Source organism: Procambarus clarkii, chromosome 11 (assembly GCF_040958095.1).
Source record: "Procambarus clarkii isolate CNS0578487 chromosome 11, FALCON_Pclarkii_2.0, whole genome shotgun sequence".
Classification (NCBI taxonomy): Eukaryota; Metazoa; Arthropoda; class Malacostraca; order Decapoda; family Cambaridae; genus Procambarus; species Procambarus clarkii.
In genome coordinates this window covers 33,144,122-33,155,935 of record NC_091160.1, presented here as the reverse complement: position 1 = coordinate 33,155,935, position 11,814 = coordinate 33,144,122, and the positions used below count along the sequence as shown (strand labels likewise).

At 43.0% G+C, this 11,814-nt stretch overlaps 1 protein-coding gene across 1 annotated transcript in view; it reads right to left on the bottom strand.

Annotated features, from left to right (window-relative positions):
• Window positions 1–5,097: 5,097 nt before the first annotated feature.
• Obsc (Obscurin) overlaps window positions 5,098–11,814 on the bottom strand; it is a 68,734-nt gene continuing 62,017 nt past the window's right edge. Inside the window, exons 45-50 of the mRNA XM_069322530.1 lie at window positions 11,301–11,500; window positions 10,914–11,028; window positions 10,326–10,506; window positions 9,608–9,833; window positions 8,851–8,956; window positions 5,098–7,329 (exon numbers count right to left, since the gene is read on the bottom strand). Coding sequence (XP_069178631.1) covers window positions 7,201–7,329; window positions 8,851–8,956; window positions 9,608–9,833; window positions 10,326–10,506; window positions 10,914–11,028; window positions 11,301–11,500 — 957 coding nt within the window. The 3' untranslated portion in view covers window positions 5,098–7,200. The remainder of the gene's footprint in view (window positions 7,330–8,850; window positions 8,957–9,607; window positions 9,834–10,325; window positions 10,507–10,913; window positions 11,029–11,300; window positions 11,501–11,814) is intronic.

The following is an 11,814-nucleotide window of genomic DNA, read 5'->3' as shown; positions in this document are numbered from 1 at the left end:
GTTCACACTGTGATGCTCTGCGCTATACCAGTATGGTCAAAGGAACTGCGCTTTACCTGAATTTACCTGAGGGGCACTATCTCTCCAGTGGTCTCAACCGGGACAGGAAGCTGAGGAGTAATTTAAGACCAGGCGGATTGACCGCCTTGCTGACACGAGGCGGGTTATCCACGTTAGAAGTAACGTCGACCCCCATACCCATCCTGTGGGTGGTAGTGGACGCCATACCCATCCTGTGGGTGGTAGTGGACCCCCATACCCATCCTGTGAGTGGTAGTGGACGCCATACCCATCCTGTGGGTGGTAGTGGACCCCCATACCCATTCTGTGGGTGGTAGTGGACCCCATACCCATCCTGTGGGTGGTAGTGGACCCCCATACCCATTCTGTGGGTGGTAGTGGACGCCATACCCATCCTGTGGGCCGTAGTGGACCCCATACCCATCCTGTGGGTGGTAGTGGACCCCCATACCCATCCTGTGGGTGGTAGTGGACCCCATACCCATCCTGTGGGCCGTAGTGGACCCCCATACCCATCCTGTGGGTGGTAGTGGACCCCATACCCATCCTGTGGGTGGTAGTGGACCCCATACCCATCCTGTGGGTGGTAGTGGACCCCATACCCATCCTGTGGGCCGTAGTGGACCCCCATACCCATCCTGTGGGTGGTAGTGGACCCCATACCCATCCTGTGGGTGGTAGTGGACCCCCATACCCATCCTGTGTGTGGTAGTGGACCCCCATACCCATCCTGTGTGTGGTAGTGGACCCCCATACCCATCCTGTGGGTGGTAGTGGACCCCCATACCCATCCTGTGTGTGGTAGTGGACCCCATACCCATCCTGTGGGTGGTAGTGGACCCCCATACCCATCCTGTGGGTGGTAGTGGACCCCCATACCCATCCTGTGTGTGGTAGTGGACCCCCATACCCATCCTGTGGGTGGTAGTGGACCCCCATACCCATCCTGTGGGTGGTAGTGGACCCCCATACCCATCCTGTGTGTGGTAGTGGACCCCATACCCATCCTGTGGGTGGTAGTGGACCCCCATACCCATCCTGTGTGTGGTAGTGGACCCCCATACCCATCCTGTGTGTGGTAGTGGACCCCATACCCATCCTGTGGGTGGTAGTGGACCCCATACCCATCCTGTGAGCCACGTAAAGAAGTTAAAGAGTTACATTATATGCTCAGGAGCTGAGCCTCATAACTCTTTATGGATCAAGTGATTTGTTAATCTGATGATAATTAATAGAGGGAAAATATATTAGTTAGTGCTACAACTGATTGTTTTTATAGAAAACAAAACAACAGCCGTGAACAACTATTAAAGAAAATGTATTGTGTCCGCAGTATAATATGGATAACTAATCTATATTACAGTTTGAACTTTTCCTCAATTTGCCTATCAGATTTCCCCTTAACTGATTAAAGAAACTATTATAGTCGTTACATATAACACAATAATTATCGCAGATACGCTACGAACGATAATTACCACCATGTTCATTCAAATTTTGCAAATATTTACCTACTTACAAGTTTCTTAGATTAAGGACCTACCCGAAACGCTGCGCGTACTAGTGGCTTTACAAGAATGTAATTACTATGCTATGTATCCTCACAATCCCAATGTACCGTCTTGTATATATATAAAATAAATAAATAAATAAATAAATGTTAAAGCATATTTGCTTTAACTTTTATAATTTAACTAAAATTTACCAATAGAACGTTTCAACTCAAATTAGTTTCCTATTATCGAGGATGGGAATTCTATTGTTTTAAATTCCCACAAATATCCAAAAAGATGTATGTAAACTGTATGTAAAACTCTACACTAACTTTATGCAGAAGTATCCAAAAAAATCGAAAATAAATACATTAGGTTCGTAGTTATTCATAGAGTTAAATAAATAATGAATTAACCCAGATGCTTAATAACCTTTCCATTGTTGAAATGAATAGTCAATTTAACATTGAATTTATTATTAATTAATAAAAGTTGATGCTATGTATTTAAGCCGGAGAAATTAGTATTGCCTTGAGGGGCTACGGAGGTAAAGTGATCATTCCTGAGGATGTTATAGGTTATCTTGAGATGTCAACACAGTTTGTTGACGCCGTCTTGAGGAGGTTGACGTGTGTGTGACGCCGCCACGTCAAGACGGCGAGTTACGACGCAGACGTCTAAAAAATATTCGAGCTAAGTACAAATTATGTAACTAGCCAGTATTTTAATTGTGGCTCGAAGGGGGAGTGCAGTCGGGTCACAGCTGAGAGGTCTCGGGTTCGATTCCCGCTCTCTGTTGACCTAGCAGTCAATAGGTAACATTGAGCGTGCCGGGGTGTAGTGGGGACTGTTATGTTTTAGTTTGTAGCGTGGAGAGGCGGGCAGTCCGCCTTGCTGACACCAGGCTTGGTGCTGTGTTCCACACCCTGGTGGCTTGGTGCTGTGTTCCACACCCTGGTGGCTTGGTGCTGTGTTCCACACCCTGGTGGCTTGGTGCTGTGTTCCACACCCTGGTGGCTTGGTGCTGTGTTCCACACCCTGGTGGCTTGGTGCTGTGTTCCACACCCTGGTGGCTTGGTGCTGTGTTCCACACCCTGGTGGCTTGGTGCTGTGTTCCACACCCTGGTGGCTTGGTGCTGTGTTCCACACCCTGGTGGCTTGGTGCTGTGTTCCACACCCTGGTGGCTTGGTGCTGCAGTATGATGTTTAGTGGATGTGTGTTCAGGAGTCCATGGCGCTCCTAGGTTGTCTGGTCATACGGTGGACGGTGTTTTGCTGCTGTTCTCGGCGCCTTATTTTGCCCTGCCAGTAGTTTTTGCACGTTAGTTCTCCTTAAGGTGTGTAGAGGATATGTATGAGGATGTCCTTGGTGCGGCGAGACTAACCTAACCTAGCCTAGCCTAGCTGAACCTAGCCTAGCCTAGCTGAACCTAGCCTAGCCTAGCTGAACCTAGCCTAGCCTAGCTGAACCTAGCCTAGCCTAGCTGAACCTAGCCTAGCCTAGCTGAACCTAGCCTAGCCTAATAAAAGTGTAACTGTTTGTGCTGAGGTTTTGAAATTCTTTTTCCCCGTGGCTGTTTTTGCTTCGTTTCTTCTATCCTCTGTTATTTTCTTTTTTCCATTGATCTTGAGCTTCGGTATTCATCCACATATTGGAGAGGAAGGTTGGGATTGTCGAGGATAATGGGGGTCTGGGTTTCTTTTTTGCAGTGTATATTAACTCGAACTTTTGTTTTGTGTTTTTTCATCGCTTTTCAAAGTTGTTTGTCAATTCAGTTGCTGCCTTGGTCTTGTTGGCGAGTTCAAGGTTGAGAGTGGAGGAGAGAGGGAGAGAGGAGGGAGGGAGGGAAAGAGGGAGAGAGGGGGGAGGAGGGTGGGACAGTGGGGGAAAAGGTAGAGTGAGGGAGAGTAGATGAGAGGAAGTGAGAGCAAGTATAGGCAAGCATGAGGGCTGGTGAGCCATTCCAATATGTGTACTTACCCATCTGAACTTACCTATTCGTGCTTCATCTCCCATACTCCACTTAACTGTTAAAAAGAGGAGTGAATACACATAACGAGAATGGAGTACTCTTAAGCACGAATAGGTAAACATGCGTAGGTAAGTCTATGCTAAACATGACCTCTGTACGAATAGATAAAACACAGATAGTGAATACCTTAGAACTTCAGGATAAGTACGATTAGGTAAGTATGCATAGGTGAGCCTATGATATGCACCGCACAAATAGGTGAATATATATATATACGGTGAAGGGACTATAGGAATTTTGACTTGGGGTCCAGGAGCTAAACCCTTCACTACCAAACTACGACTGTTTAAAATCGGTTGTTAAAAACTCGTGCAATTCACATACTAGTAGCCCAAGTGACTACCTGTGCGCCTCCACACTCGCGTGTTATTGTTCTTGTTGTTATAGATTCAACTACTCGGAACAATTTCCTAGTAGCACGGGCTATGGTGATCCCATAGTGGACTTACCTGGCACAGGAGCGGGGCGTGGCAGGGGAGGGGAGAAAAGGGGAGAAAGGGAGAAGGAAGAAGGGGAGAGGGGAGAAGGAAAGGAGGGGAGAAGGGAGAACCAATGATCTGAGCACCAGATCATTACATCACCCGGCACCATCCATCTCACCCGGCTCAAAAACAAAAGAAGTCGGTCTACGTCTTCATTTCTTCTACTGACCAGGGGGGGGGGGGAAGAGGAGGGATGTAGGAGTGAGGGTGGGGGGGTGAGGTAGTGAGAGGGATGAAGGGAGGTGAGAGATGAGGGGGGGAGAGGTAGTGAGAGACGGGGGTGAGGTAGAGAGACAGGGATGGGGGGGGGTTGAGGTAGAGAAACATGGAGAGTAGTAGTCAACAAAAAAAGTACTTTTATAGAATTCTTAAAACAGCTCCTGTATGAAGCGCACTTGCTTTTGTATCCTATTTTCATGATCTACTTTTGGTGAAAATATAGCTAACATTCTTAGTAGACTTTTAAGTGAATAGGAAAATCATCAATTTGTCTTCAGAAGTCGCAGCAACGTCTCCCTAGTACTGGTGCCTTTTTATATAATTAATTTCTTGTCTTACAGATGTGTCGATAGACACTTTACTGCATGTTTAATGTCACAATAAGGATGTTTTACTAGTTCAGTACTTAGTTCTTGTAATAGTAAGTCCCACTAGGAGCAGGCCACTATTTATGCTTCTACACATACTTACTGTTATACATACATTTTCTCGTACCGTAGACATGTGTAGATTTACATTCAACGCATTACTTAATTGGAGATTCTCTTGTTACCTTTACAAAAAGATTTTGGTAAAATTATATATATTGTAAAATTACTGTATAAGTTTTGGAAGCTATTTTTTTTTTTTTAGCTGTAGGCACATCTGGCAAGTGAGTGAAGCTGCTGAATACATTATCTTGTAGAACTAATCTCTTGCCTGTGAGTAAATAGCATCAGTCCTTATCCTCACCAAGACGTGACAGAATGGTCTCTGGAATGCAGTTTTCCTTAAGTCTTGTCAAAGACTTTTAATAGTGAAACGTCTAATCTGCAGGTTTGCTAATTTAAGGCTAAGAATATACACAGGTAAGTACATCATAATGTATTTCTCAGAAATCAAAACGAATATCCGTTTAAGTGTTCAATGTTCTGTACATCACTGTCAGAGCGCGCGCTCGACGTCATCACTCGGCTGGACCAATCAGTGCCAAGCCCGGCTGCGAGTGCCGCCTCAACACACAAAAAAATCATTATAATAATTCTGTTAATGTATGACAAAGATAATCGAGGAGAGGTTGGAACAGTCTCGCCAGACACTCGACAAGGACACCACTCAAACTGGCTACAACTAGCATATACATATGATTAAATAACTACAGCTGTCATATACATATGAATAGAAAAAATCTGGTGTTTACATATACATTACTCGCTAGGAAGTGTAACCAATTATAACTATTGAATGAGACAGACTAAAACGGTCCAATATATATATGACTAGAAGACAGTGACATCACTACGTCAGTGTTAAATAATTATGATCTGCCGGACTCCTCTAAAGACATCATCAATATGGCAGGAGAAAGACTTAGGGGTGAACTGCTGACATTCTTTGGAATATATCAAGGAGTTCCATTATTCTTAATAGATGTCTGGAATAGATGATAGAATAAATGTCTAGAATATATGATGAATGTCTTATTCTTCGTTTTCAATTTCTTCTGCTTTCTGGTGTATTTTGTTACTCTATTTCCCTTTTTATCTATTCTCCTCGTCCTGTTCAGCTAAGAGCTACCTGTTAAATACTAAACTCTACTTCAGAGTTATTCAGTTGCATTGAAAACTCTGAAGTATGAAATACCTAACTGCTTACCTCATCCCTGAAGACATTTCATAAATATCTGACCTTTTTTTTCCACTGTGCATCATCCTGCTCAAGAATCTGACAGCCTTACTGTGTGTACTAGCAACTTAATTATATATAGCAGCCACCTCGTTGCCCACAAGGGCTCAAGATCCTTCAATATTTGTGAAGGCTAAAGCAGAAAAGTGTTCTCTCTAATGTCAGTTTATACAAATTACTTGACATACATTTTTGGCACATTGGCTTGTGAGGGGCCACGTGAGAATACAGCATACATTAAATATGTTCTACATCTACTGGAAAACACTCTTGAACTGCTGACTATGACCGAAGATATACATATTGTTCGAGTATCTATATGTACCACAACTAATTCAAGTATCTCTTGAAATAATAAAAAGTAACTAACATTATGACAAAAGCTAACTTTGAATTATATCAGTTTCTCATTATTTTTTCAGACCGTTCTACTAAACCTTTAAATTATATAGTTTTACAGATATTCAGCATTCCCATGAATGAGCAGCCATTTTCTTCATGTCCTAACTCAATCAAACCTAAACCCTGACACGAGTGAGAAAAACATGAGCAACCAATACTAGGAAGCAGAGTTCGAGTACTCTGAGAGTGACAAAAGAAAAAGGGGAGCACTTTTTGGTCGAGTTCAGAAAGTTTATGGAGACCTTCGCACCAAAAACACTTGAAGGAACTAACAATCTTTCAAATCTTTCCCCAAAAGGTAAAGTTCTAGGCTTAACTTCTATCATATTTACCCACATGGAAAAAAAGCAGTTCTACAATTCGTGACCACACACACTGCGCCAGTAAACTCGTGTGGAGTTTACTGCAATATCGTTTATTGTTACCTCATAATGGTTTAGCAGCATGGCAACACAGACGGAAGCACTATGTACAAAAACTGTTGCCGTGTGCAAGAGTGAGGCTCCGTACACCAGACGAGTCAGTATACAGAGGGGAGGAAGAGGGGGTGTAGGGACACAAGCCACAGAAGCCATTTTCCACATATGCTTCTATTTGTGTCAAAGTTCAGCTTTAACCACCTCACTTTGGCAGCTTGAATGGCAATGGAGACGATGCGAGGCATAAGAGATGATGGGAGCCGAGGATGAAGAGGTGAACGATGTATGGAGGCTGCTACAGAACCCCAGAGTCGCAGGTCTTACTCATACAGAACTCTGACGGCTCGACAGGATTCCCTAGACGACGACGATGATGATGATGATAGAAGCACCTCGCGATGCTACCAGACGATGGTGGGGGCTTCCCTAATCTTGGAGATGATGAGGGGGTAGGCGATGCGGTCTCCTAAACCGTACAGAGCATCTCCTGGTCATATGAGACTGCCTTGGGGAGATGAGCATTGTTAAAGTTGAGCAGATCTGAAGATTTCGTTGAGGCCGCGACTCTCGCTCTATGGTAGGCGAGATCGTACTCCTGCAACACAAGGATTAAGTGTGATACAAATGACAACTGCATCAAGGAGTACAGTTTACAGGTAAACAATATATATATATATATATATATATATATATATATATATATATATATATATATATATATATATATATATATATATATATATATATATATATATGTCGTACCTAGTAGCCAGAACGCACTTGTCAGCCTACTATGCAAGGCCAAATTTGCCTAATAAGCCAAGTTTTCCTGAATTAATATATTTTCTCAATTTTTTTTCTTATGAAAAGATAAAGCTACCCATTTCATTATGTATGAGGTCAATTTTTTTTATTGTAGTTAAAATTAACGTAGATATATGACCGAACCTAACCAACCCTACCTAACCTAACCTAACCTATCTTTATAGGTTAGGTTAGGTTAGGTAGCCAAAAAAGTTAGGTTAGGTTAGGTTAGGTAGGTTAGGTCGTCGAAAAACAATTAATTCATGAAAACTTGGCTTATTAGGCAAATCGGGCCTTGCATAGTAGGCTGAGAAGTGCGTTCTGGCTACTAGGTACGACATATATATATATATATATATATATATGTATATATATATATATATCCACACGTTTATATCTATACCCCATATTGTACAAGAACAATACGTGATGTAGCTAGGCAATATATATATAGTATTATATAGTACAAGGATAGGTCAAGATTCAAATATATTGCATTTTTATATTAAAAGATTTAAACCAATTTAACTTATTACATTAAACAAATTATCGTATGTAAATTAATTAATGGAAGAAATATTAGTCTTGTAATGAAAACTGAGTCGAGTATAATTTAAATGTTTAATTAAGAGCTAGCTCGTTAAAATCCATTAGGAGATATAGGAAGAGGGTGGGACCGTTGACAAGCCGCTTGCTTCCTGGTATCACCGAAGCCACTAGAGATGGTGACCCTCGGGTAAATTCAGGTAAATATATATAAAATTAAACAATTTCATTATTGGTAGAATGACACCAAATACTGTAAGATGGAATTGCAATCCATGTGAGTGAATCAAACAGGTGTACTTGTTCATATGCACTTCTGAGAGTCGTGCGTCGCTCCCTACCACTCAAGTTTAATGTCTAAGAGACGTTAAGTGTAATCAAGCATGATGTTCTTGGGATAGAATAAGATTTAATGCGTAGTGTTATAATAGCATGAAAAGGCATTATTTAGCGTCTCAAAAAGATAAGAGCCTCACACATTGTCTACCATCTGTCCATCACATGTCTTGTGACAGCCAATTAGCGGTAGGCAAAACGCGTCACTTTCTGTAATTGGTCTAGGCTGGAAGCGCAAACCAGAAAGAGGAGTTCGCTCCTCTGTAACTCATTGGTGGACGTGTGCTCTCCTGACTTAATACTCAAAAGGCTACAGTTGAGTCGGAACCAATTTGCACCCCCCACAACAGCTCTCGTGCTCCGGAATAGACTTTATTAACGTGATCATCACTTTAGAATTTTGACCCCTGTCATCAGTCGTTCCTCTTACCCTGAGTCGGTTGCCGAAGAACGTCGCCCTCTCTCTCTTCTTGGCCATGAAGTCACTTTCCGTCAGCCACCTGTGTTCTCTGCACTCCTCCACTGTCGGTCGCTTGCTGTTGGGGGGAAGAGACACATTGCATGCTAATGGGAAAGCCAAAGGCATTCATTCCAAATAATAATATTTTAATAACAAATTAGAATTGTGTCGAAGCTTAGCATCACTAAAGTGCTGCCGAGTGTTAGAAACGATCAATATATTTAACATTGTAATTTAAATTAGTAATATGTGCTCTTTATTTCATGAAACTATTTGGACAAAGATAGTCGTGATACATTTGATCTTTAAGTTTATTCTGTTATTTAAACTTGAGCTTACAGAATGTTATAATGAAGTAGTGTCTCTGCACGTTGAAACTTTTTGGTTAAACCGGAGATCATTAGATGTTTCATTAGGGTTTAATCTCTCAGTAGAGTTAATCTGGACAATTACTAATAACTTATCACTGACTACTGGCAGAGCAAGACTGAGGACCACACCACCAGGACAATAGGGGGGGGGGTAGAAATAGCCTAAGCTACTCTATCCCTTTGAGATGTATTTCTTTCTTGTCTCAATAAACATACTTGAACCAGGGGAAGACCGGGGTCCACACCACCAACACCTGGGTAAGAATGGGGCTAGGCCGTGGCGTGGTCTGGCCTGGCCTGGCCTGGTCTGGCCTGACCGTGGCCGAGGCCGTGGCCAGCCGTAGCTAAGCACATACCTGGGATCCCTCTTGAAGATGAGCATGAAGAAGCGGATGGCCTCCTGCGAGGTGCTGCTAGCCAGGTTCTCGAACCTGTAACGTACGTAATTGATGTTGTCCTTGGTCTGCTGGTCGTCCTCGCCCTTGAAGGGGCTGGTGCCTGAGAGCAGCATGTAGGCCACAGCTCCCAGGGACCAGACGTCGCTGTTGGGGAAGGCTTGCTGCTCCGTCACCACCTCGGGAGCTGAGGGAGTAAGAGTGTCTTGGATGAGTGTCTTGGATGAGTGTCTTAAAGCCTGAAACTGTATTATAATTACCTGTACCTTGAGGTGATTTCGGGGCTCAGCGACCTCCAAATTAGCGTATAGTTAGCTCAAAGAAGCAGCCGTTTGAGTGGACATATTTTAACCTCGCTATACAATGTGTTCTCTGAATAGTCTTGGTCTGCAGCTAACTTAGACAGATGACCGAGTATAATAATGTAAGAAATTTGTGTAATTTTCAATGACTCAATAAAAAGATTAAATATGCCATTTGGTAAACATCCTTTCCTTTCTGGCAGACTCCACAAAAATGCAACGTGTTAATATAATGTATCAGTTTATTTGGATCTTAAATTACCTTTGTCATTCAGACGCTACAGCTATTGCAGACTAAGTAAAATAAAGAATAAAAACTACTTGTTCCCAACGATCTAAACAAGATTATATTAAAATAATAGCCATAGAAACTTTACCTATGTAGTCGAGAAGGCCACTAACAGGGACGGTGGAGCCCAGTTTGGAGACCTTCTGCACACTGCCCATGTCGACCAACTTGACGTCGCAGCGCCGCGTGGAGGTGAGAACGATGTTGTCAGGTTGCAGGTCCAGGTGACAGAACCCGCGCCAGTGGAGGTACGAGAGAGCATCCAGCATCTGGTGGAGAGGTTAAGGGAAGTGTTAGTACAGCAGCAGCGGCGGCGGCACCCAACCTTAGGGCAAGCATTCAACCTGGACTCGCCAGTGTGAATGGCGAGTCTTGGCTTGATAATCTATTCAATTACACTTTATGCTACTTTATGCCATGGTCGATCACTGTAGTTAAATCAAGAACACATAGAAATCACAATAGCGTGACGGATCAAATGAACGGCCCTTGTGGATTTGTACATCAAGAAATTCGCCCAGTGTGGCAAAATTAAATACTTTTTCCTGAGCAATTAAGAGTCAACGACTCTTGAAGCGACTGTTAAGAGCGCCTTGTCACACCCGAGATCCACCTCAAAAGACTTTCATACTGACAAAAGTTCTTGTGAAGGACGTCTGAGGTTGTGTGCCCCCACCTGAGTTACAACGAGGAAGACGTGTTGCTCAGAGTACTCGTACTGCATGGCCAGGTAGGTCAAGATGTCCACCCCGGCCAGAGGCTCCATAATGAACACAGTCACGTTGTTTACACTGGAAATAAAACGAGGGAAAAATTACACATGTACTTGATGTGAAAAGTACAACAAAGCTTAATAAGAAACACCTAACTTTAATGAATCTCTTTTTAGTGTCCAACAAGTTAAAAAATAACTACTTTTACTCGGCAAATTTACACTGTTGATATACACTAAACAATGAGATGCAGGCCCTATACACCCGCCATATTAATACAATACACCGCTTGCACTCCACATGCCCTCAGACACTTGGCCCAGACACTTGCCCTTCTCCAATACACTTACTAATACGCCTCGTAGAGCTGGACAATCCTCTCGTGTCTGAGGAACTTGGCCACCTCGAACTCCTCCTTGACAGCGTAGTCTCTCTCTCTACTCTCCAGCAGCTTGGCCACGAACTGCCGATGGTCGTCGGTACGGACGCACCTCACCACCACAGAGAACCTCCCGCGGGAGATCTCAGCCATCATGTTGTATTTGCGCACCTGCGGCGGTAACACACGCAGGTGAGTTGGGCGATATAATCATATAACGTATGCAAACAGGAATCAACCTGTCTTCTTAAAAATAACGTCGCTTTTGGCCGTTTGCTCGTATGGCCGAAAGTGGACGTAACTTGAAAATAACAAAAATGAAAATAAATTTAGGATTATTTTTTCAACAACAGTAAGTTATGGGTCCACTGGTTGGTTAGGTGGGCAGGAAATTCTCCTAAAGTTTAAAATTTTTATAAAAAATGTTAATTGAAAGTTTTCTCTCCTAACCTTTCCGAGTAGGCTGGACGACTCAAACAGAAAAC